The following is a 26,595-nucleotide window of genomic DNA, read 5'->3' on the forward strand; positions in this document are numbered from 1 at the left end:
GTGTTGGGTCCTGGGGTGGTTCTTTGAATTTCTTGAGGACCCACCACCCCCTTTCCACACGGCCACACCCCGGCGTGCCTGCTCAGGGGTGCCATCTCTCACGACCTCTGCGAGGCTTCCCCGCCACATGCAGGACAGCCACTCGGTCATCCCCCGTTTTCCTGCCGCTGCCTGCTTTGGTTCCTTGGCGCCCACATTCTCCAGAAGCAGGTCCAGCTGCATTTCTGAGTTAATGGTTCACAAAAGAAGACCGAGGAAGGTTTGAAAGACACTGTTTGTGGCCGTAACTTTGGCGCTTAATGTCCTCCTGGGTTCCGGGAGCTGAGCCGCGTTTCGAGTCCCCGTGTGACGTTGTATCTGCGTTTCCGAGTCTCCCTCAGTCTCAGTGAACACGTCAGCTCTCAGAGAGCAGGTCACTTTGACCAGTTCTTTGGGAGGAACAAGGCAGCTTTCCTTCTAGAACCTCCTGAAGTGTTCGTGTGGCTGTAAGTGCCAGCAAGTGGGCCTCACGGAAATTGTAGTCCTTTGTCTATAAACTGGTTTTCTCCTCGGAGGGAGTGGGATTGAGCAGGGTTTCCACTAAATCCTGCCACCGGACATGAGCCACATCACTCAGATTTGGGCCTCTTCAGGCTGTCCAACGTGGATCTTCAACATAAGTGTTATGAGACAATCGGAGGCTTTGTGATAGCGTGTGTCGTGGAAAATGCCATGTTTCAAACCAGCACGTGTGTGTCCCGTGCTCTGCTCTCCAAGGAGCTGGGGCTGTCCTGACGCGAGTATTGGCTCTGTCTGTCCCTCTGCAGCTTCAGGAACCCAAAGGCTGTTCAGACTGACACTCTCACCTGTAATTTCCCTCTGGTCCTTTCTGCCGCACAACCCGGAGACTCCTCCCCTTACGCCATGGGTCTTAGTGGCGGCAGGCCCCGCCTCCAGCGTCTGGACCTCCAGCCCGGGTTCAGCGTGCTCCGATCTGCTGAGTGGAAGGAGCCTGTATTCTAGTCAAGAACCCAGGTGACACCAAAGAAGCCGCAGTCAGGGCCACAGTTAGAGACTAGAAAAAACCACGTTTGCTTCCCTGTGAGAGGGGCGGTCGGGGTCTTTTACCTGCTTTCACTCTGTGAATGGTCGGAGGACAGCGACAGACGTGGCGTTTCAGACAGTGCCTGTTCATGCCTGTCTGTCGGCGTCAGCCAGGGTTGCCAGGAGGTGTGGGTGTGGACGCGGCGGCCGGCGGTGCAGGAGTGTGCTGGGGACGAGTGGCTGCGGGCTCCTCGTGGGCTCGGCAGGGAGCAGCCATCTGGGAAGTGGGACAGGGGTCTCAGGGTCTGGCCCCAGACCCTCCGAATGCCTAGGGCAGGAGGGATGGGCCAGGGGCCGATCTGGGAACAGTGCAGACCCAGGAGGCGCTCCCTCCGCCCGGTGCCTCCCCACTGTGCGCGGGGCCCACGCTCACCCTCCCGGCCTCCCGTGGGCCTCGGCCCTCACCCATCGGCCTCGTCCCGCGCATACGCACCTGTTAAGCCACGCAGGGTTCACGCAAGTGGCAGACCCAGCCTGTGGGAGTAGCAGGAGAGGGCTCCCTCCTCAGCGGTCCATTCAGCCTGGCTCTGAACCGCCTAGGGAGTCTCCCGGTCCGCAGGCCAGGGGCGACCGCGCACTGTGACTTCTCACTCCTGAAATCCTCCCCCCGCCAAGCTGCTGTTAGCACCGCGTCCCTCCTCCCTGGACTCCCACTTAGAACCGCGAGTTGGTCTCGGGGCAAATTCATGAGTATCGGCCCCTGCCGGTGTCACGGACCCCACACCAGGGCCCTCCAGCCAACCCGATGGTCACGACCGTGTGCGCACGTGCCCCCACCCCCGTCCAAAGCCTGGAGATTCACTTTGATACATTTGGAACTTTGAGGTTCCCAGGGTGACTCTGGACCTGGGAGTTCCGTTGCAGCCTTGCAAACCATTCCCTTCCTGCCAAACGACGCGAGGAGGTGAGTCTCCTCCTGTCCCAGCACAACAGCAACGGAGCTGGGGTGCACAGGGCAAAACCCCGCCGGCCAGACGCGTGGTGGGTTTCCATGACGATGCCCAGAAGCAGACTGAGCGTGTGTTTGCCACGGTGGCCTCCACACCTGGCGCTGGCCGCTGTCAGCAGCCTGGAGAGGTGACAGAGGCGCTGGGGACAGCACAGAGGGGGGTGGCCGTCTGAACCTGACCTCGCACGCTCTCGGCCTCTCACAAACCTGCCGCCCCCGGCTGCCACCCGTCAGGCTTCCCGTGGGCTGCTCGGAATGTCAGGAGGGTCTTGGAGCTGACGTTGTTCTTAGCGTTTGGTAAGAAATAGCCCAGGAAGATGCCCCTAAGCCTGACAGACCCGCGCGGCCCAGCTCCCGGGAACGGCGCTGCACAGGCTGCGCTGGGGCAGGTGCATTTTGTCTTCTCTCGTTCTGGGTGGACCCGGCCGCGGTCGCTGGCCGGGCCTCGCCACCGACTGTGCGCTGTTGTTGCAGATGAGCGAGGCGGAAATGAACGGGCAGTTCGAGTCGGTGTGTGAGTCGGTCTTCAGCGAGGCCGAGTCGCAGGCCATGGACGCCCTGGACCTCCCCGGCTGCTTCAGAACCAGGAGCCACAGCTACCTCCGGGCCATCCAGGCCGGCTACTCGCAGGACGAGGAGTGTGGTCCGGCCTCAACGCCCCCCAACACTGCCGCGACCATCCGGTCCGCAGCAGGTAAGAGCGCCCGTCTGGCCTCCCAGAGGAGCGCAGCCCCTCCACGCAGGGAAGCAACATCCCGCAGAGGTTCCGTACCTTTGCCAAGTGGCTCTCGGTGCGTTGTCACACTTGCGGTGGGGTTGGGAACGTTTCTTTCATGACTGACCTTTCTTCCGCTTAGGATGTGATCTTAGTACCAAGGTTCTTTAAAAGAATCCAGCGCAGCTTCCGTGAGGGTTTCTGTAGGAAACGGGCTGACGCGCTGACATCTGGACGGTGATCGTAACTTCAGGCCGAGGGTCACTGGATCGAGGTCAAACCTGAGGGTCACGCTAGGACGCCCGGGCTCCCTCCTCGCTGCGTCCAGTCTGAGTGGCTCATACACACGACTCTGTGCTCAGAGCCCATGTGTCGCCTGCCTGGGTCTGCTGACCATCCCCGCACTCTGCGGCTCGGTGTCACGGCGGGCTTGCGTTCCTCTGGAAAACCGTATCCACCCCGGGAATGTCCACCACCGGGACTACATGTTGGTGCGCAAGAGCTCGCGGCTCTGCTCCCACTCGGGTGGCGTGACGAGTACGCACAGCCCAGACAGACCACGCGACATGGTGCTCAAGAAGCGCCGTCCGGGCTGCGCACACCCCGAACTCAGAAAGCAGCCGCGGCCAGGGGCAAGGTCCTCTGACTCCGGGCAGAGCGAGGAAGGGACCAGTGTGGGAAAACGGCGATCACGGTGTCCGGTAAACAAGCGCGGGCCCGGGGAGAGGGGGCGGGACAGGGAGCTCGGGAAGGGGGTCTCAGCGGCCCGCGGGCAGCAGGGCGCCGCTGTTGGCGCACTTTGGGAAGAGCGTGGGGTGGGAGAGCGAGCCCATGGGAAGCAGGAACTGCGTTCGGGCCTCGCCCTGGGAGTCGGGCCCTCCCGGACCACAAGCTTATTGACTTCCCGACTCTCGGTGCTCAGAAGAAGCGGTCGTGGTGACTGATTCGTGCAGGGAGCGAGCGGCTACTTTTCAAAGTGCATGTGGGTCCTCTGCAATCTTTCTGTGTGGCTCTGTGGCACCCACGTGGGGGTTTGGTGACGTGTTTTGACCATGAAGGTTTGAGGTGTTCCGAAGAAGTGGACTGGGCCACGGGGTGCCGGGTTCCCACTGCAGGGTGCCGTGGCGACGGAGGGGCCAGCCCCACGGATGTGCTCCGTGCACGTGGGCCAGGCAGTGGCAGTTACCGGGGCATCCTCTCGGCGGGCTTTGTGGGTGGCGGGGCTGAGCCTCTGGCTCTCCTCCTACACGTCCCGGATCTCAGGAGGTCCCTGCCTCCCCTCGGCGCAGTCACAGACCACCTTTCCTGCTCTGCCCTCGTGGGAAATGACCGCGTTCCAAACGTAGGGAAGTGGTGAGTTTCACAGCCCCTGCATTTTAGTATATGTGCTGCCAAAGCGAGCACACAGCCCCTGCATTTTAAAAAACACACTTTCAGAGATGTTGGCTGATCTCTTTGCTCGTGTTTGTTGAATGTCTCTTATGAGCGAGTGACAAGTGAGCACTTTGATGGTCTTCAGAAAGGCTTTGCAACCGTAATTACCCAGTAGAAAATGACTTCATTGTGTTTAGGGCTGTCATTATGGGAGAAGAAAAATAAAGCTGTTTGCATAGAGATAATGCAAGAGCCCGTGCAGAAACCAGACTAAAATTCTAATTTATGTACATACCATTTTCATGAGTACATTGTTGTGTTCCCAAAATGTAGGCACCAGATAAATCACAAAAGATGCTTCTAGTCTGTATTTGTCTCGGATCTTGGCCTGGTTATGGAGTCAAGATTGCCTCCAGGCTGGGGCTGTGGGGCCTTGCCAGGGTCAGGGAAGGGCCTGAATCGGGTTAAAAGAGGAAGCAAAAACCGCTCGGGGAGATCCCCAGCCCAGAAGGCCATTCTGAAGAAGGGGAGAGCAGAGGGCTCTCTCGCACTCGCGTTTCCCGCTTCACCCCAGGCGCTGTGTGTGCTCATGTCCTCCGCAGACCTGAGCAGGCGGCAACTGTCCGTTCGGTAAGACCGAGAAAACACTAAGAGACGGAGAGTCCTCATGTAGAAAAACAAAGGTAGGGGGAGGAACTTCCAGCTACACAGAACGTAAATGCCCCCAACCTTCCAGTCGGCCCAGGGCTCCCTGTCTGTCAGGCAGTCGTTCTGTCCTAACACACTCAGCAGGCGGCGTTCAACGTTGACCTCTCCCCGCGGTCCTCTGGGCATTTCGACAAACTGATTTTCTTCTATGGTTCTACAACTGTCTCTTAAAATAACTCCAAAAAAAATAGAAAACGATTTTCAAATTTACTCACAGTGATTATCTGGAAACCTAAGATTTATTTAAATATGTTTCTTTTTGCAAGCTTGAAAAGTGGAAGTTGATGCGATTGGCTTGTCTCCCCTAGAACAAATGCATTCGTGTAACGAAATACGCAGCTCGGACTCACGAACTGTGTGACAGAGGCGTGAAAGTGTGTCGAGAACGCTGGGACGTGCGGTGGCCTTTCTGGTTTAGACGCCCGCGCATGGGCGCTCGCTTCAGCGGCCCCTGCCTTCAACACCCGACAGACCGATGCTGTCAGCGCGTGTTGCTTGTCTGGGGGGACTGGAGGGCAGCTGTGTTGAACCCTGAAGGGCACGCGGCCGAATGGCCTTCTGCTCAGGTGCCGGGGGAACGCACGTGGGGCCTGGTACGTGCTCTGCGGGGCGACACACAGCCGCAGACGTCTGTCCTGCGCCGTGTCTCTCTTTAGGAGAATGGCCGCGTGCTGATTACTGTCCTGTCCTTCCATGAAGTGGTTTCGAAAACATCTAACTTTCATTTCACACATGGGTTCTTCCTCGTCTGTGAAATGATTTATCAGAGAGATTTACTTGTCTGCATATGCATTCCACCCCATCTTTCTGGGGAGAGAACGTTATTGATACCATAGAGGAAAATGCCATAAAATTAGATTATAATGATTTTTCTCTGGGTCAAAAGTTTTTTCAACAAATGTCACAACTGATTCTAGAATTATTAAAACAAAGGGAAAATCCATACAAAGCATGACAGAGGAAATAGCCATAAATTTATTTTCATTTTATTGTTTATAGTTCAGTAGTAACTTGTCCCTCAGTGTACATCATAATTCCAGTTTCCAGGAGCACCTTGGGCCTCTAGGGTTCAGCTGCCTTCCTCAGCCCCCGAGCCACAGCTGGGTCTGTTTCTGTCCCCACGCTCCCTTCTCTGACTTGGGGATGACATTGGGCCTGGACTCAACCCAGGGATGGTCCCATCTCCAGACCCGGAACCTAATCACACCTACAAACATGTCTTCTGCCATGGTAGGTGACACAGGGCCCAGGAACAAGACTGTGGACATCTGGGGGTGGGGGCATTCTCTTGTCTACCATCATGGGATCATGATGCCGTGATCCTAAATCCTGTAAATATTATAGTAAGTACTGGCTGACAGCCTTGGGAAGGGTTGGGTGGACGAGGTACCCTGAGCCCAGAGTAGATGTCTGTGTCCTCTAAAGCATGGGGAACCCGTCACCCTGCTGGGCACGTGAAGTTAGTCCTTCTCATGAACCCAACCTCCTCCAGATGACGGGAAACCTAACCCCGTGGAGTCTGCCGGATGGGGGTCTCATGAGAAGCCCTCAGCTGTGGCCAGGGGACATGGAGGCTCCCCTTCCGGCAACCGCAGGATCAGACTTTCTGCCAAAGGCTCGTCTCCAGCTGTGTGGCCACGGGAACCGGCGCGTGGGTGATTCAGGGGCAAGGACCGACCGCGAACACGTTCGTCTCCTTTATGAGGCGGCCCGTGGCACCAAGATCTCTGGAGCCTGAGGGTGTCTCTGCCAAGGCTTCCGTGGGGCTTCTGCTCTCCCGGTGGCCTTGCGTTTCAGTAGAAGTCCGGGTTGCAGGCTGGACGTCGGAAAGGTGCGGCGTCATCTGTGGGATGGAAACTCGCTGGTTCCTGGGACGGCCGTCAGGAGTCATCTATCAGCTTTATCCACGTGTGCCCACGACCTCCCGGATAAACAGGCACAAGGCGGTCCCAGCCCTGGGGACTGGGGGGTGAAGCTGTGCAGTTACCAAACGCAGCGGAGGGGCCCCCGTTTCCCGGGCAGGCGGTGAGTGAGCGTGCTCTCTCCTTCGAAACCCGTGTTCAGGCCACCCTTGCGCCTCCCTCAGAAACACTCCCCGGGCACTGACAGTGGGGAGGGGGCCACAGAGCGAGCGACCCCCAGTCGTGGGCTCCATTCCGTTCCGTCTCCAAACCGGCCAACAGGCTGAGTCCCAGCAGGCCGGAGAGGAGACCCACATACCGAAGACTCGCAGTCCGGATCCTTACACTTTACGACTGTCGGTGGCTGACCGTGTCCCTCCGTCCCTACCTGAGATCGGGGACAACTGGAGCAGGTGGGAGCGCGGCGGTGCGCTTGGAGACCCACGGGGCACGTTCTGTCCGTCGTGGAGGCAGCAGCGAGAAGCTGTCTCTGGACTTATGCTCTCTCCCCCTTACCTTCCACGGGCCTCTGATTTTCTTTCTAAAAATATAGCCCCCCAAATGCATAGAATGCAGTTAAATGTAATAAAGATTACAGCCTAGCCCCAGTGTGCCCGCCTGCCGCCCTTTCCGTTTCCTGTTACCAGGGAGCAAAGGCTCCGTCCCCTGTGGGGACAACAACCTTCGATGACCTGACCCAGGCTCACCCCGCAGCTGCGCTGGAAGCCCCAGCTGGTGCCCACCCCCTCAGACCTTCTCACTGCTTTTGCATATGCCCTGCCCAGCCCAGAACCCGCTGCCCGGCTTTCTGTATGTCATTCATAGCTTTGCTTAAAATGCAACTCAGAGACCCTTTCTTCCTGGAAGCCTTCTCTGATTCATTCTCCTAATCAATTTAGATGCCAAGATAAAATCATCAGTCCTGGGACACCTAGGTGGCTCCATCCGTGAAGTGTCTGCCTTCGGCTCAGGTCATGATCCCAGGGTCCCGGGATCGAGCCCCACATCAGGCTCTCTGCTCAGCAGGAGCCTGCTTCCTCCTCTCTCTCTGCCTGCACACCCTCACTTGTGCTCTCTCTCAAATAAACATAATCTTTGAAAGAATAATTTGTTAGCTCCTCCTCCCTGATCAGATAAGTTCTAACAAAAAAATTATTAAAACAACAAAATCCTAATTTTCATTTCTTTAAAAAAGATGCTTCTCTTTCAAAGATGTAGAGATACTAGATGCCCACGACGTGAAGCTACAGCCGTATGCACTAGTCTATGTGTTTACACTGTCTTTTATACAGGTTATAAAAGCATTGATACTATGGATTTTAGTCCTTACTTGTTAGTTTAAAAAGCATTACAGTTATACTTTTTAACTTATGCTTCTTAATAACTTAGACAAGTTATTTAAATTCATAATATTATAAAACATGAGAATATTGAAAAAAAATAATTTTGCTCTCTCAGGAAGAAAAAATCCTGTAACAATGCTGTTAAATCAGATCACCCAGAGTGAATTTTTAGTTTTCTTTCCATTATGACATAGAACATAAACTCATACCGGTGGAGCGCCTGGTGGCTCAGTTGGTAGAGCCTCTGCCTTCGGCTCAGGTCGTGATCCGGGGGTCCAGGGATCGAGTCCCACATCGGGCTCCCTGCTCAGTGGAGAGTCTGCTTCTGTCCCTCCCCCCACTTTTTCTCTCTCTCTCTCAAATAAATAAAAATCTTTAAAAAAACAAACCTCACACTGGAAATGGGAGGAACATGACCATAAACTCCTATTCGTACGTTTCAGTTTATTGATTATGCAGACTTAATAATTTCACATATATCGTCTTTAAAACACACTTAAAAGTTATAATTGATTTGTTACTTTTGTAACTTCAAATTTTCATTCTTTGCTTCTGGGTTCCAAGAAACACTTGAGACAATTTCATACGACAAATCTGGACTTACACAAAAATGGTTTCTGGTTAGGAATTTCTAGATTCTGGAGAATTTGCCTTTTATAAAAATGATCCTTTAAAACATGGCACATGAGTGGAAGAGAATTAGACTTCTTACTACCCCCACATCCTTCCCGTTGTGTTGCAAGTGGCTGGCGGGCTTCTGCTCTGCGTTGGTGATAGAGGATGCAAGCATCGTCATTCTGAGGAACGTTGGAAAATCTCACTTAGGATCATTGACCGTGTGTCAGCCTGACTGGGCCAGATATTTAGTCAAACACAATCGTGGATGTTTCTACGAGGTTTGCTTTCTTTCTGCTGAATGAAATGTTTGGATCGATAGGATTGAGAAAGCAGACTGCTCTCCCTCATCTGGGTGGGCCACATCCAATCCGTTGAAGGCCTGGCTAGAACACAAAGCTGACCCTCCTACGGGCAGGAGAGAATTCGTCCTGCCTGACTCTTCAAATTGGGAAATCAGCATTTTGCTACTGGACCACGCGGGGTAGGGGGACGGGTCCACCAGGCCTGTCAGAAGTGAGTGGAGCCAGAAGGCAGACAAAACTCTGCAAACTCTGTTTTAGAAAAAGGACGACCATGGTGAGTGCCAGAAAAGCCCCACAGAGAAGGGAGGGAGAGGTCAGACTTCAGAGGTGACCCGGCCGTGACCAGCAGCAGCAAGGCACCAGAGACTCAGCAGCCACGTAGCCTGCGGGGGTCGTCCCAGCACAGGCGGTCAGGACCGCGGAGGTCTGCGGGGTCAAAGCACGTGGCTCTGGGTATGAGACGTCCCTGCTCTCCTGGCTGAGTGGACAGCTCACGCCCTGCAGGGAACTGACAAGAAATGCAGACAGTCTCTCAGCAGAGGTCACCTGCTCTGGAATTGAGGTCCCAGCCTGGAGTCCAGGGGCCCTTAATAGAGTCAAGGGTCAGGGCTGCATGAAGGCTGATGGGTTTAAAAGTGAATCTTTATTTTTATGAATGTCTGACCATAAGAATCGCTTTGGTTATGGATGTGCGCAACAGGAAACACTCGCGAGGGCCGTGTCCATGACTTCATCGAGCATGGAACCCAGAGAGTGACCTCCACTCAGTTCTTGGTGCCATTTCAAAACATCCCTTGAGTGCCTCGGTCTCAGAAACGACCGTGCTCATCCGTCCTGCTCTCGAGCTCACCATTTGCCACGTTAATACACACATCTGTATCTCAAAGACATGGACTATTTTGGTAACTGCAGTACAATGTAAGGTTTTTAATCATCTGCGTTTTATTTTTTGTGGTTAAACCCTGACTTTGAGAAGGAAGCTGCAGGTTCCACCAACCCACCAAGGAGTCATAGCACACAGAAGGCTTAGGAGTACAGGCTCCCGTCAGCCGGCATCATGGTGGGACGTCTCTCCACAGCTGAGTGCAGTGTCCCATGTTTCTAGTATTGGGTTTTCTCATAGAGGTCAGGAATTATTTTAATCTTCTCTACTGGGATGTGAGGGCCGTGAGAACGGGCACCAGTTAGGAATGGTGAAACGTGCCATCAGAAACACCCAGAGCGGTGTCCACACTTAGAAGGGGCTTGAATTCGTCACCTGTGAATTGCCTTGCATGTCCTGGGTCGGGAAGAACCTGTCGGACGCACACGGACTGTGCTCTGGGGTGAGTTTCCCGTGTGCGCACACGATAGCAGGGTAATGCTGTGTCTTCCCAAGGGTTCTTGATCTGGGATCCCCCACAGCACTGCTGTCCCACGGAACATTCCTCCTCCCGGGGTCTCCGACCACCAGCAGCGTGACAGCAGGGATGTGGCATCAGGAAGCCCACAGTTTGCTTTGTGGGGAGCTGCTCCCAGTGGCCTCTCCGGCAACATGACCAATCAGCTCCAATGAACCCACTGGAAACAACCCCACAATTATTCCCAAACAGCGCTGGTGTGGCCAGGCTGGGACGTGCCGCCCAAAGCAGTCACAAACCTGCAGGATAGGCCCTGGTTTATCTTGAGTTGATAGCGTTCAGAGGATCCACTGAAGGTCACATCCATTCCCGAGGCATTGGGGGGATCACTCCAGAAGAATTTAGTTCCCCATCGCCTCATCTACCCCAACACGGTACGGGACTCCATAAATATTTGCTGAATGTATGAATAATTGACCTGAGAATCTACAGTCTATGAAATATTTAGAGCCATTCACAGGAGCGGTTGGCACTGACTTAATATTTTAAATTCAATATTTAAACTCCCCTGAGCTTGGCTACGACCCAGTTGGACTTTCCTTCTTTTCTGTTTGTCTCTGTGGGCGGTTCCCGTTCACCAGCTCCCACGGCCTCGCATGTCCCTGGGCCGTTGCCGCCTGTCCACAGCGTCATCTACTTTCTCCGACCAGCGCCCCACCCCCGTTCTGAGTGCCTCGCCCTCCTGCCTGGTGCACTGGGAGACTTAGCCTCTGTCATTCTAGGGTGAGCCCAGGGCTTGGTGAGGCCTGCACCCACACATGGCAGGAAGGACCCCAGAAACCTGCCGCTGCCCAAGATCTCCATGTCCCTTCGGCAGGGCCCCCCGAGTCTCCCGGCCTCACGGGGCCTCATCAGGACTGCAGCTGCCGGAGGCCCGCAGACCCTGACCCTGGCTCCCAGCCCGACATCTTCGGTCTCCACTCTCGTCCCACGCCACCTGGACTGCCGGACGCTTGCTCTACCGAGCCAGGCTGTCACAGGCTGTGACAAGGGTCCAGCGGAAGTTACCCTGGAGCTGGCTTCCACCGAGGAAACCTCAAGAAGAGGAGCCCAGAGCCGGCTTGCCGGGGGAAGGACTGTGGGAAGAGGACGCGCAGGTGAGCCCCGAAGACTTCCCTGCGGTGGCGGCCAGGTGCGGCCTTCTCCCCAGGGTGCCGGCGGCCACGCCCCGACCCGCCCCCTGGACGATGTCTGCGCACACCCTGGGGAGAGGCACGCCGCGGCCCTGACCCGGAGTGGTTGCCTGCCGCCCTGCCCAGCTGAGTTCTCGTTCTCCGCACAGATGAGGGGCCTGCCTTGCTCTAAAATTCAGGATGGCCACGGCGAGACACACATCTCAGAAACGTTTCTGCGAGCGAAGAAAAGCTCCAGCACTGCCTTCCTTCTGCCTTCACGAAGATGTCGGAGCTGCTCGAGTTCAGACTTCCAGTGAGTGCCGGCCACTTGCTGTTTGCTTTCAGGAGCGGGACTAGGCCACACGCAGTGGGTGCGGCCGCGGACCAGTCCTGAGTTTGGAGGAGAGGCTGGAACCAGGTGGATGACTGGGAGCTTGATCCTTTGACTGCTGTTCAGACACTGAAAATGCTCCACACTCACACTGTGTCACACACGCACGCTCACACATGCACACACTCAGTGTCTCACACACATGCACAGTCACACACTTACACACACAGTGCACGCATGCACACACTGTCCCTCATGCACACACTCACACTGTCTCAAACTCTTGCACACACGTGCACACCCTCGTGCACATGCACACATACGTGTGCCTGTACTCACAGGCACACACACATGCTCACACATTTGCACGCACTTGTACTATCAGACTGCTGCACATACATGCACACACTCATGCACACGCTATCTCACGCATATGCACACACACTCACACATGCGTACAGGCACACACACACAGGCCCACACGTGTGTGCACACACTCACTCTCAATCCCCACGAGCTGGTGTGTGGTTAGGGACGTGGACCGTGGGGTGCGTATTTCTGCTGGTACGTCCACAGGACAGGTGGGAGTCGTGCGTGGTGAGGAGGCCGCCCTGTGGAATGCAGAAAGCGTGTCAAGCGCGTCGGACAGGCTTCATTTCACACTACCGTGGCCGTGGAGATGCTGCACTTTCTAACCCCAAGAAATGAGTGGAAGATCCCAGTGGATTGATCACGGGTCCTTTTATCCCTCGGTTGGTCTCTTTGTGATTCCTCGGCTGCCAAGGAGGAGAGCAGTGCGGAAGAGGGGACGGGTTACACCAGATTCACCGGGGCGTGAGCAGGAAGCCTGGGAGGGAAGCGCTTCTTTAGGTGGAGCGCAGAAACCTCATCGTTGGAGCAACCCCAGGTCTGCTGAGCTCCTGAGCGGCGACCCTAGACCCCACAGGAGGGGCGACCCCACAGGAGCGGTGACCCCACAGGGGCCACGGGGAGGCTCACATGCGGGCTCCTTAAGCTGCTTCTGCCTGTGACAGAACCCCGGCGTTTTCCCGATCAGCATCCTGGTTTATGGGCCGCCATTCCCTTGCCCCCGCTCTGATCGACGACGCGCCATCAACCTGTCCGACCCGCAAGGACTTCTTCCGCGCCGAACGCCAGTAAACCCCAGCGAGGTGCGTCGTACCACGAGAGGGAGCAGCACGGGCGGGCACAGGCTGAGGGGCTCCGCACGCGTGTGCACATTGACAAATCCAACATTCACAGCTTCTCTTCCGAGACCTGCTAGTTAAGGTTTAATTCCTGCTTGACCTTACACGTCCATACACGATGTTCTACGATTTGTAAAACAGCCTGTGTTCTTTGCTGAGTATTTGCAGCGTGAGCTTAGAGCGTAGACCTTAACTGTGGGGACAGGAGCTCGCTCCCGCCTGCTCCTTCTGCAGACCGGGATTGAACTGTCTCTGAGAGGACTCCCAAAAGACGTGCCTTCTGGCAAACGGTACTAGAAGAAGATGAATTTCTGTGGCATGTGGGGCCACTCAAGGCACGGGACTCCGCTGTTCGAGAGCCACTCCAAGGGTCTACAGCCGCATTGCCAGGGCTTGGAGGACAGAGCGTGGCGCCGGTCCCTGCAGCAGAGATGGGGCGCAAGTGCAGACGTTGGGACTCGCCTCGGTGCCTCAAGTGCACGTCTCCAGCATCCAGAGCCAGACAGTCCGCACCCCACACAGTTTCGGGATCACAGGGCGAGTGTTCTGGGTACCGGTGCCGACAAAGAAAGGCTCTTCTTGTTGCAAGTGCTCAGCCCATGATCTGTTCTGGGGTAGGCGGGTCGGCACACCCCGCAAACACTCCAGTCCCATCTCTTTCTGATCCTGTTGGAGGAGCCGGGGACACGAATGTGCAGCTGAGAGAGGCTGTTCCACTCCCATGACGTGTCTTCATGGGCAGCCATCAGGCCAATGCAAATGAGTGTGGCCACATCAGTGGTCCCGGAAAGGTCACCAGGGGTCAGAATCCTCAGCGGTGTGAGAATGGCAGCTTTCAGCCCAGCTCACACTCTGGGTCGAGGCACCCAGCTCCCTGGACCCCAGCAGGCCTCCAGGGCCTCCCCAGAGAGGTGATGCCCCAGGCATAAACCCGGAGGCCCCAGCTGGGACGTTTCCCTGTGGCACGCAGGACACTGTTCCCCCTGCAAATGGTCTGCCACGGCCGTCCTTCTCGAGCCTGGGGTTCCGGCCTCCCGCGACACCGGACGGTCGCTCCATCATCCCTACGTGCTGCGAACACAGGCACAGCCACCGGCAGGAGTGCAGCCTTTCCCCGCCGAGGTGCACGACACGGGGAGGTCCCTGACGGACTGCGGGACAGCTTGCGCTCCGTGGGGTTAGCTTCTAAGCTAGCAGGGCCCGCGTTCCTGGGCATCTCCGCAGAGGCCGGCGCTACGAGGCTGGAACGCCGCGGGCTCGTCTGTCCGGCCCCCCCGTGCCTGCAGCAGCCCCTCCGTGGAGAACTCGGCTGCTCTCGCTTCCAGCCGAACGCTAACAGGCAGCTGTGGCGTGAGGACGTGGTGCTTCCGTTCAGCGTTGTGGCCCTGGCACTCACCAGGTGCTAACGGGCTGTTGGACCACAGGGCGCGCTGAGGCAGAAACCCGGCTGGGCTTACGCACAGGGCGGTGCTTTTCAGACACTCGATGAAGGCGCGCTTGGAGTCTGTCCTCAGTCCATCCTGTCTGTCCCCTTAGAACATAATGTGTATTTTGTTTTTTTAAGATTTTATGTATTTGACAGAGAGGGGGAGAGAGCACGAGCAGAAGGAGAAGGAGAAGCAGACTCCGTGCTGGGCAGGGAGCGCCATACAGGAGTCGATCCCAGGACCCCGGGATCATGACCTGAGCCGGAGGCAGACGCCTCACCAGTGGGGTCCCCCAGGCACCCCCCTAATGGATATTTTAATAATTGACCTATTTAATAATAGGTTTGGTGTGCTGCCTGCACCCCGGGTAGGGCACAGGCACCGGGGACACAGGGACAGGAGAACAGGTGTTTCTCTAACGTTCAGGACACCTACCAAGGTCCAGGAGAGGCACACACGTCAGGGACGCACCTGTCACCATGCCAGCCTCACCTGGGGCCCCCGGCAGGGTGTGTCTGGGCTACCCCGGAGCAGGGATTCTGCTTCTCTAGCTCCAGGACTCGGGGTCGGGGTATCCTCTTGATGAAGGGGAAGGTCAGAACACAAGCGTGGGAGCTGCCGGCAGGCCCGAGTGCGTGAGCGGTTTCTGAAGAGCGCGGCGACGTCCCGCTGCGGCCCGTGGGCTTCCTCTCCTGCTCTTCTCTCCAGGCCCTGCTCCCTGTTGACTTGGGGGCAGTTTCCTAACAAAATGACCTTCGCCTGAGGCCCGGCAGCAGACGGAGGGCTGCCCCGAGCGCTTCTCCGCGGTGTCTCCAGCGCCGGTCCCGCGGGGGACTTGGAGCCGACGGGTCATCAACGAGCACAGAGCAGGCGCTCCCAGACCACCGCATGCTTGCTTTGTCCGTGTTCCTCGTCTGTGAGTCGGTCAGGAGCAGGGCTGCTTCTGCAGGCGCCCCAGCTCCCGACGCTGCTTGGACGGGACCCGCCACCACCGTCGCTCTGCGCTCCCAGAGCCACCGGCTTCCAGGCCACATGCATTGCTCCTGCCCGGCTGGTGCACCACTAGTGCCCGTCGGTTCCTGTGGGCTCTGGGGATCTGCAGAGAAGTCTTCAGCCAGGAAGCTCTGATCCGGGGGCACAGCCATCCGACCGGTCCCTGTCAGTGGGACACACCACAGGTGCATGTCAACGGTCGGCCCTGGCTTCGGGGTCGATGACCGTGTTTCCCGTCACAGTCACCTTGAGATCATGGCATGTCATGCCTACCATGGGGGTGGGCCTTGCAGCGTCCTCATGGGACTGTGCGGGGAAGCGGGCCCGTCTACGGTGCGATCGTGGGACTCTGAGCGCCAGGAGGGTGGGTGAGTCAGGCCTTAGGTGTGGTTTCCCCCTTGCAAGCAGCATTTGCCCGATCGACTTACTAACTTCTTCATGGAAGATTGTTTTCTTTCCCACGAACAAGAGGACGGTGGCGACTCCTGATACGTTAACTTACAGAGATCATCGTCCACACACTCCATTTGCCACACGTGAGGATCCACGATGCCACCGCCTCCCTGAAGGTTGAGGGCAGAACCGTAACCCTGGCACAGCTCGATTACCCTTCACCAGTAAATGTCCCCCATGAAACTAAATACACACACGTTTTCTTTGGAAAATCCACGCTCTTATTATGTAATTCGAGTTTTAAATATTTAAAAGAACAGGAAGTGTCTTGAGCAGCGGAACAGCTGTCACGACTTTATTTTACCGTCTACAAGATGCTAAATGCTGGTCACTCTGTAATTTCTTGCTAATTAACACGTTGGAAATAGATGTCTTTGTTCCCAACCCATTCGCGCCGCCCAGGACTTGGACGGCCTGTGTCGTTCTCTGTAGCTTCGGGGAGACCGTCCTGTGTCTGGCCGTGGGATGTGGCCTCTGTGTCCTGTTGGACTTAAACCGATGCCCTGAGACTAACATTAAGTCCGATGTCAACACGGCTTTCGTCTTTTATGTTGTCTCTCACCTTCGGAGTTCGGTTTCTCCACCACGCAGGCTCTCACTTAGACATTCATGGGCTTGATTGCTGTAATTCCTTCTACGCTGTTCTCTTTGAGGCTCTAATTAACAGAGGGCAGCGAGTTTAAGTGTGGCTCTCACATCCACACAGCGGTGACACCTGCCGTTGGAAACACATTCCATCTTGATTTCAGATATGTGCTCTCTGTGATGGAGTGCTAATTTTTAAATTTTCTTTTTGGCTTGCGGATGCCTAGCAAGGTTGCTTTCAGAAACAGTGTCCAGAAGACCAGGTGCGGATGGCGTATTACTAGGCATGGATTTAAAATACCCCAGTGTTGGCTTCAGAGATGACCCCACACCGTGGGACAGGGAGATCGGCCGGCCCTTAGTTTCATCTCGTTCAAACTAACGAATCTCAAATCAAGTGTGTTCCTCCAGATTCTCCCTCCAGAGATCCATTACCCAACCCTCTGAAGACCTGGAGGCAAGTCCTAGTGACCGGCTTGTGTGCTCTGTGTCTGCGGAATGGACTGGTGCACACGTACTCGGGCGACTGTGCAAGGCGAGAATGTTCTAGCCCACTGCTGTCCAGGGAGGCAGAAGTGCCGTAGGCCGTGCTCCCCGCCTGGGGACCCGTCACCGTGCAGGACCATCAGACACTGGAGACTCAGCTGGCGTTAACACAGGAGCTGGTTTTTAACTGACATTCAGAGACCGAGGTATTTCGGAAGCTAGGTCATTTACGTGGCTGCCGGCGGTGCGGTTGGCCGCGGCAGCCTCTCTCTCCTGCCCCTGGTTGCAGCTCTCTCGACCCAGGGCTCTGCGCAGGTCTTCAGAAAGGGCTTCCAGATGAGGCTCTCTCCACCCCACATATATCTGGGAAAGGACCGATTTCACACGCTTCCTCACAGCCCCGCGCACTCGCCTCTGGGCGGGAAGAGCTCATCGACCGGAGACTATTCCCTTCAGGCCTCACTGCCTTCACTGGATGCAATTTTTACAGAAATCTTCCAAAACTGGATTCTGTACATGGTTCCTTCCTTCCTAGGTCGTGTAATTAACCTTTTCTCGATGGCACAGAGGCGCGTGTTGGCACCAAGTATGCTCGAGAAGGAGGGCACTTTGCTGAGCTGCCTCCCTCCCGGGATCCTGGGGTTTGGGGATGAGTCTCACCAGCTGCTCCGATCCCGGGAACACAAGCAAAACCCAAACTAGCTTTGTAATCGCCGTAGGTGGTTTATGCCGTGGTTTCCACGGTTTCTACAGCGCTCCACGCAGGCCGCGCCCTGCTTGACACCCATCCCCAGGCTCACCCAGCCCCACCCCCGTCCCCCTGAGACCTCAGTCTGTGTCCCGGGTCCACAGTCTGTAGGGATCTCCCTCCCTGGGACGAGGAAGCCACTGGAACAGCCGTCAGAGATGCCGCTGGGTTTCACACAGTGAAAGAGACCCATGACGGGCTTTTAAAACCAAAAGGATGCTTATGCCTGAGCTCAATTTTTTAAAAAATAGATCTCCAGACACCTTAAGATATTAAGTTAAATAATTATTTCACTTTTATTTCAAAATTCTTATTTGACCACTGATATTTAAATAAATTTTAAGTGATTGCTTAGAAAACTTTCTCTGTTGGCAGAGAATTCAGTAGCATTATATTGCTAAATTAAATTTTCAGTTTTCAGTTGCATTTAATGTTTGCCTGATATGCATATAGAAAATGATAGATAACAATGCCTGTAATTAGTGAGTATTAGTTCTGGTGAGTATGTTCTAATTGTGTATTCACATACACAGAATTAAGACAGTTATTATCCCCAAACTAGCCAGCTGAATAATTGAATGTTTTTCTTGAATATATAAAATAATTTCCTTAATTGTTTATTTAATTCTTAACAGCAAAATAACATGATCAAATGATCATTTTAAATTCTTTCTTTACTGTAGTTCCAAGTTTCTAATTCCATTTAGGAATTCCATTTAGGCAGACATGATTCTGCCCCACAAGATCATAGGTACCATCAAACATTTGTCACAGGAGCAGACTGACAAATCAGTGAAAACACTGATTTACATCAGTTTTTCAAAAATTCTGTCTCAACATTGTTTTATTTACCTAAAATAGTTTGTATGTTGCTGTTTTAATTTACTGAACGCTGACAGCTGACACTTTTTAAATTATAAAACTCAAAAGTTTTCAGTTAACCAGGAATAGAAATGGGATTTATTGTTCTGGGGGTCCCATGGGGGACCATGTCATATGGACATAGGGCCCCCAAGAGAAAGTGGGTACAGTCAAGACGTATACCAAATGCGCATCTTATATTTTAAAATACAAATCTCATCTCGACTCCTATGCTGACATGTGAGAATGCGTCTGGTATCTGGGGGACTGGAAGTTTTTGTGGGTATTTCTAAATGTTTCTTTAACTTACATAGTATTCATTATTCTCGAAATAGTAAGTATCGTTTATGTCTATTAAATCTGTGTGTTGGATTTATGGTGGGGCCGTTGCAAACAGAATCACGCGGACAATGAGCATTTTCAGGTGCTTAAAAAAATGTGTCCTCCGCCTTGCCTCCACCATGCACGTATGTCCGAGGAGATGGGGGTGAGCAGGGGGGAAATCCTCAAACCTGCCACCAGCACTTCCCCGGAGCCCGTAGCTGGCCATCCTGGCTGTCTCCAGGGAGCCTGCTTCTCTGGACAGCAGCCCCGGGCGGCCCTGTCCCCGAGCAGGTCCCAGAACCCAGCAGACGCCGTGACACGGGCTGATCATGCCAACGCCGGCCACGAGGCTGCAGGGCTCCCGAGTCTCCCGCGCCCCGTGCGACTGAGGACCCTGCTGACCTGCTTCTATGTCCTAGGGTTTCTGGAAGATCCAATGCAGGTGTCTGTGTCCAAAATAATACAGTGTTTGGACTTCGTGTTCACCAACTAACTGTTAGCTGTTTCCAAAAAACCCTATAAACAGATATTTTTGTCCTGTTTGTTCAAGGACTTTTTCCCATCCGTGTTCAAGCACTGAGAGAACGCTTCGGCTGTGGGCTGGCTGTGTCTGGTCGCTCGGCCGGCAGCGGCACCTGCCGTCCGGCCACGGGAACGCTAGTCACGAGCTCGCAGAGCAACAGCGTCCTCCCCCGTGCTGAGAAGGGGTGGGCTTCAAACACCACTGTTATTCAGCTAAAACAGAGAAGGAACATTTCCCATGAGAAGTTTTACTCTTCGAGAGGCGGCTGATTGGCGGGAGGGACGAGTGCCCGTCCTGTCGCTCAGCTCCCATGGCGCGGTGAGGCCAGCTCTCCGGGTCCCTTCTGAGCCTCCTGTGAACCGAGGAAATGTCTCATTAGATGAGTAAGCAAATATTAGAAGGCCTTTGTCCCCAAAATGGCTTCACTGGTTTCCGTCGTGTGAAGAATGGAGAGATAATTGCAGCTAATTTCCCCAAGTCCGCCTCAACCTCATCGGCTCACAGCCCTTCAAACAACTCGCGTCACGGAGTGGGAGTGCGGTCTAAAATTTCTTCTGCTGCCAGATGCGTTTCATTTATTTTTATTTTTTAGAAAGCTTGGAACTGATCCTATTAAGAGGAAATTCTTGCTGAAGCGATGAATGGATCTTTCACCTACTTAGCAGCGGGCCAGGAGGAATAAGGTCAGACCCAGCGGGAGAAATCAGACTGAGCTCAGCGCAGGGTCAGGGGACGCATCCTCCTCACCGAAGCCTGGAGAAGCATCGAAGTCCCCGCCTGCCACCCGGCTGACCCGAGGCCTATGTTTCCCGTTCGAACCTGTTCTCTCATCCGGGAAATGGAAGTCCGAATGCCGCGTACCTGGTGGGGCTGCCTGCGGCTCAGGGGAGGCACCGACTGTGACGCGCTCGCCCCGGGGCCGCCCGGGGCTGGCCGTGTGCTCGCGCTCCCAGGAGAACCGTGGGCGGAGAGACCTCGGAAACACACAGGAGGCGACGGGGAGCAGATGGCGGGCGTCGCCCGGTGCGCACTTGCGCGAGCGGGTGACTTCTGGAGGACGGTTCTGTGCGGCCAACACCGTAGCCGCCGCCTGTCCCCCGGCTGTATCTCCCATCCCCGTGACGACGGATCACGAGACGTCCTGAGTGTGTCCCTTTTACGGATGAGCAGACCGGAGCAGAGAGTTTACTTTGTCCACGATCCCCGTTACTTCATTTTATGCCGGAAGCAGGGAAGAGTCAGTCCGGGGCTGTTAGAACCAGAAGGAAATGTACAGCACTTCCCTTTCCTAGATGTCCTCGGCCACCGTGGATCTGGGATATCGGACCAGGACATCGGTGTCCTGGAAGGTGCACTGCAATCAACCGTCAAGACACCAAACGATTAAAATGTACCAGAACAAGTGTGTGGACACTTCCCCATCTGGGGGAAGACCGAGTGGTAGAAGGTCCATTTGATGTTTTCCCAGAAAGTAAATAATTTGAAGAAAACTCTATGACACTTAAAAACAAACAAGATGGTCTCCCTAGAAAGCTAGTGTAATCTGTCACTTATGCCTGAGTGAGAGCCTCCAAGCACTGGGGAGAATCAGACGAGCTCAGATCTTTTAAAGGGGCCACATTGCCTCAGTAGTTCCTGGCCCACTGATTCCAGACCCCCGTCCCACGGGCGCTGCCACCCGTGTCTGGCACCGTGAGTCCCTGCAGATTAACCCCCACAGCCGGCCGGACGGGCCCCACCCTCCCCCACACCACCTGCCACGTCCGTCTCCAGGACTCAGCCGCAGCCCATCTCCTGCAGAAAGCTCTCCTGGAGCCCTGGGTCTTTCTCTCGGGCTTTTGTGAGGCTCCGGTGCGGATGCTGGCCCTCTGCCCTTCTCTTCAGTTTGATTACGAGCGATCGGAAGGAGCCAGCGTCTTGGGCTCCAGACAAACGTTTAGTGGAGCCAGTGGATCTCAGTACGATGGCGACAGAGGACAGCCAGCAGGTAACTGGGGTGCCCACGCAGCAGACATGCGAGGTACCCGCAGCCCCTGCGGTGGCAGCTGTGGGTGTCCCCCTCGTCAGTTGGCTCCGTGCTGCTGCAAAATGTCCTCCACTATTGGGCGGGAAAAGTAATGGTCGTGCCGGCAGCGGATTTCTTTAAGCGGTAGGAAAAGCTTCTAGTTGGACACACTTTCTACGGGGTTTAGTAGAGACCAGAGCAGCCTGGATGAACACGGGGGTGCTCGGGCTTGGCTGGCACGCGGGAGAACATCTCTCTTCCAGACGAGAGGGTCTTTGACCAAAACCGGTCTGTAGCTTTTCCAAGCCACCCTGAAATGGGCTCGCCTGTGTGCCCGCTCTGACAGACCACACCGACGGCGTCAAACCACGCCCCCCTGCAGTGGTCGTCACCGCAGGGCAGTGAAATCAAATGCGGCCAAGACACGAAGACGGCATCTGTCTCTCGCCCCCCAGAAGAGGTCACTGCGCCGCACCGGCCTGGCCTGAGTGACGTCTGTCGTCCCTGACGCATGCCGGGCATGGCCCAGTGTCCATCCGTTTCGCGGGAAAGAACGTTGTTCTGCTGCCGTGGCGTCAAGAAGTCGATTTCAGAACTCATGTCATCACCCTGTAGCGAATGCGCCGTGGGGACGAGGAGACGATGCTGGAGTTCGCTGATGGTGGAGATGCCTGGCACGGGTCGTGTCGCTCCTACGTGCAAAGTGTCCACGCAGGAAGCGTAGTTGTACCAAGTGCACTGGGAGAGTGATCGTCGCGCACGGGTGGAGGGGCGATGTTGGCGGGCGGCTGTGAAGGGGTGACCCCACTGGAACTGGAGTCCGGGAAGGTGCGTCTGCTCTGCGTGCCTTCGACATGTCCCAGTCCTCGAGACGCACACACCGTCCTTCACTGTGGAGTGGACCTGACCAGCGGGAGGACCGCGCCGGGCTGGAATTTTCCTGAGCGCCTTTCAGCTCCTCTCCACAGCCAAGAGCTGTACAGCCATGTTAAACGGCAGAAGTGACTTCTTGTCTGTATGCCTGTATTTCTCGGCTGCCTGCGTGGTCACCCTGCCACCACCAAGACGTGGCGTCCCCTCAGAAGTGGTGTTTCCTCCCGTGAGCTCCCTGTGTGGCGAGCCTGCCACGCAGAGTGTGGCTGGCACCTGGCTTACCGGCTGCTGGCTCGGGAGCGTCCGCGGACGGGTCCTCAGGGAGCAGGACTCGCTTGCCTGAGCAGCGACGCCGGACAGTTCGGCTTCCGTGTGGCCGTGTGAGCTCCGCCTTCGGCACGCTTTTGTCACCGCGTTCCCCGGTCAGTCCCCGTGTTCGGGTGTCTGCACTGTGGACTCTGACACTGTGAGAATTCAGAGAAGCTAGGGGAGAAGCACATCTTGCGGGGGGCCACCACCGTCAAGGAGAGAGAATCACACTGTGGGCGGTGACCTTCGTCCAGACTCGGAACAGGACAGAATGGCCAAAGCTGATGGCCAGACCGGAGGAAGTGACAAGCTATTGCAGGACAGTCTGCCCACACGCGTGTCCCTTCCTGTCCCCGAGGAGCCAAGGAGTCCCCCAGAGGGGTGACATGATCCCCCTCAGCACGATGACCTTCTGAACTGGGTAGCTCTGCAGGGGGACCAGGGGGCTGTGGTGTGCCCTGGACAGGGTCTGATGGCTTCTCTGGCCCCTTCCTACTGGATCCCGGTGGCACCCTCACCACCCCCCACGCCGGCTGTGACAACACCAAGAATGTCCTCCAGACCCTGCCAAGACCCCCCTGGGAAAGAGGAGGTGTGATCACCCCAGCAGAGCCCCCAGGGCTGACCCACAGATGTACACAATGGGAGAGTCTGAGACTCCCCAGGTCACAGTCCCCAGGGCCGTACAGGCAGGGGGAGCAGGGAGGGTACAGGGCAATGAGGTGGGGACAGTCCCTGTACCCAGGGATCGGCCCCCGACCACCTGTGCAGGAGTCCGGGAAGAGGGGACTAGCTCTCGGAGAGCCCAGGCAGGCAAGCACCTGCACACGGAGGATGCAGCTGAGGCCATTGTCCCTCTGGAAACGCGGAGCCCGATGTCCGTTACAGGGGATGATGACTGTGGGTGGCAGGGCTCTAAACACCGAGGCCAAGTGGGAGCCCTGCTGTCGGGCTAGACCAGAGCCAGAGGGCGGGAGGAAGGGGCTTCCTGGCAGCTCTGAGGTGGGGCCCAGCCAACCGCGGCCCGGGGCACCCCTCTGCGGCTTTCTCTGGCTGCGGCCCCACAGTGGCCCGTCCTGCACTCCGCAGACCCCCACCTGACATGCCGAGTCCCATACAGACCATGCAGTGGGTCCCTACAGATCTGGGACCCAGCGTGGCGGGACCCACGAGAGTGGGCTTCGGGGGCGGGTGGTGAGTGGGGAAGGGGGCCGCGTTCAGCAGGGCGAGGGTCTGCCGGCTTCTGAGGTGTAGTGCAAGCGAGAGAAACAAGGGAAGTCAAAGAGGTGATCGCCGACGCTTCCCTGGTGCAGACTTCGAAGCCTGTGCTTCCGACAGCATCCGCCTCCGGCTGTTCCCACCTTCCGAGCCTCTTCTGATGCCTCGATTTCAAAATGCATCCACGGCGCAGAGTTTCATGAGCAGCTTGGATGCCTCGAACGCCGGTCATCCTGACGCGCAAACTCGTTCTGTTTTCTGTTTGGATTTTCTGTTTGGAATGACATTTGAGGTTTTATTTATTAAGAGAACCACTGACACAGGTTACCCTGTCACGGGGGGAGATGGCAGGAAGCGGGAACGTGCGTGGAAGTCTCCAGAACGGAAGAGCGGAAATGGCGTGCTCCCCGGGCCGCAGCAGGACGCCCATCCTGGCAGCTTCTGAAATCGTGGGGGAACCTCGCCCCCTCTGTCCTCCCGGAGAGGCTGAGCCCCCGCCGGAGAGGCGCGTGTGCAGGTGTGGGCGTGTGCAGGTGTGGGCGTGCACACGACACAGGGGTCCTCGCACGCCTGCGGACCGGGTGGGCGTGTTTGCACCTGGTCGTGGCGGTGGTTGTGCTGCAGCGTCCGTTGCAGAAGCCCGTGGTGAGTTCTTCCGTTCCAGACAAAGAAGAATCATTAACTGCAACGGAGAACACGTTCCTGTCAAAATGGCATTGTTCATCTTGCTGGAAAAAGATATGTAACACCCAGATCCTGGCAAATACGCTTAGTGACTTTGGGGTAACCTTTAAAGAAACATTTAAATGGGTTCACGTCCAGAGGCACTTTCTGTCCCTCGGGGGGTTGACTGCAGTCGGAGAGTGCGTGCGGGTAGAGGCAGCGGGCTGGCGGGCTACGGGCAGGTGCAGGGTGTGAGGCGGCCGGCCGGTGTGTTTGGAGAGCCAGGGTCCCTTTGCAACCACTGTCTATACTGTCGACCCAGGAAGTGGGTCCTTACAGGGAGCAAATGGTCTGATTCTCACATTCTCACATTCTCTGATTTTCCATTAAAAAAGTACTACATACATCATATGCCTTTGGGGAGCGTGCGGAGAAGCAGAAGAGACAAGAGTCGCCCCGTGGTCCCTCAGGGAGAGCTGCTGAATGGTTTTCTGTGTGTCTGATTTTGTTCTCACACACGGGGTCTCCTTATAAATGCCCCCCCTTTCCCCCGCACACAGCAGAGTAGGCCCCGCTTCTCACCGTGCGCATTGCCTGGGGCTCTCCCCTGCGTGGACACGGTTTTGTGGGCTGCTGTCCGTCCTGCTGAGCCAAGTTTCCCCGAGTGGTCACTGTCAGAGCATTCGGCAGGGGGGGGGTGCTTTCTAATCTCCCACTGTTGTGAGTCTGTCTGCGTGGACCATCTCTGAGAAGGCTCGTGGGTCGCGGGCAGTGAGAGCGAGCAGGGGTCCGGGAGGGAGGCTGCGGAGGCTGACAGCACACTGACTTTCCCTACAGCCGTCTCCTACGCGAACTACAAGAAGACGCCGCCGCCCGTCCCCCCGCGCACCACCTCCAAGCCCCTGATCTCGGTGACCGCGCAGAGCAGCACGGAGTCCACGCAGGACGCCTACCAGGACAGCCGCGCCCAGCGGGTGTCCCCATGGCCCCAGGACAGCCGCGGCCTCTACAACTCCACAGACAGTCTGGACAGCACCAAGGCCATGAGCCTTGCCCTGGAGACGGCCGCAGCCCAGCGCCTCGCCTCCGAGGGCCAGGGCAGCTCCGTGCGGACCAGCGACAAGTCCGTCCTGGTGTCCAAGGCCGAGGACTTCCTCAAGAGCAGACGCTCCTCCATCGGGATCCAGGTAGCCTCCCCGCACCGCACGGGCTCTGCTAATAGCAGGATTCACGCAGCGGCCCCACAGCCCGGGGTCCTTAGCAGGGAGCGTAGCCTCCAAGGGCCGGGAGATGCCTGAGCTCTCAGCCGCGGGCCCGCTGGCCAGCCAGCAGCCGGGGACCACCCCAGGGCATCTCAGGTCCCCGTGTCACGCTTGCGCCTGGCAACCAGATATGCCCAGCCCAGGGCACTTTCTAGGGGATGCCTGCTACTGACCGAGTGTGGAGACAGCTTATTTTGATACTTTGGAAGGATGGTTTTTGGTTGAAACCCAGTTTTTCAAAAGCTTTGCCGTCCTGTGCTCCAGCAGTGCAGTGGGGGAAGGGCCGGGAATAGAGGGTAGAGGTCACAGAGGCCTCCTCGTGCACACACAGGCGTGCTGCTCTGCCCTGGCTGCAAGAAGCACGTCCCCACTGGCCACAGGGCGCTCTGGGTGCTTAGCTGTGGTGGCAGAGCCACGTCCCATGCTTACAGACCCCCGAGGGCAGACCCACACCCCCAAAGGCCCCAGACCGCTCCCCGAGACACGGACTGCATCCAGCACGTCCATTCCCTGGGCACGGCAGGCACCATGCTCGGACACGGGGGCCGCCTTTCGGCCCACCTCCCGGCCCCGGGACCGCACAGGATGCGCCTCACGCTGGCAGTGCCTTGCCTCAGCCCCTCAGCCCTGCGAGGTCATATCGGCACGGACAGCCAGGGTCCTCACGGAGTCCTCCGCAGACGTGGGCCACTCTTGCCTCCTGTCACTCCTCCGCTCAGCCTGCATCCAGCCAGAAGTCCCGGAATCAGAAGGCTTCGTGGCCGGGGAGGAGGGTGAGCGGAGCTCTGCCCAAGAGCCTTGCGTGCCTGGCACTGGCG

At 56.4% G+C, this 26,595-nt stretch overlaps 1 protein-coding gene across 1 annotated transcript in view; it reads left to right on the forward strand.

The window, feature by feature from the left end:
* DLGAP2 (DLG associated protein 2) overlaps nt 1-26,595 on the forward strand; it is a 476,914-nt gene that overhangs the window by 424,037 nt on the left and 26,282 nt on the right. The window contains exons 8-9 of the mRNA XM_059384133.1: nt 2,507-2,726; nt 25,353-25,702. Of these exons, the coding sequence (XP_059240116.1) occupies nt 2,507-2,726; nt 25,353-25,702 (570 nt within the window). The remainder of the gene's footprint in view (nt 1-2,506; nt 2,727-25,352; nt 25,703-26,595) is intronic.

This window comes from Mustela nigripes, chromosome 18 (genome assembly GCF_022355385.1).
Source record: "Mustela nigripes isolate SB6536 chromosome 18, MUSNIG.SB6536, whole genome shotgun sequence".
NCBI lineage: Eukaryota > Metazoa > Chordata > Mammalia > Carnivora > Mustelidae > Mustela > Mustela nigripes.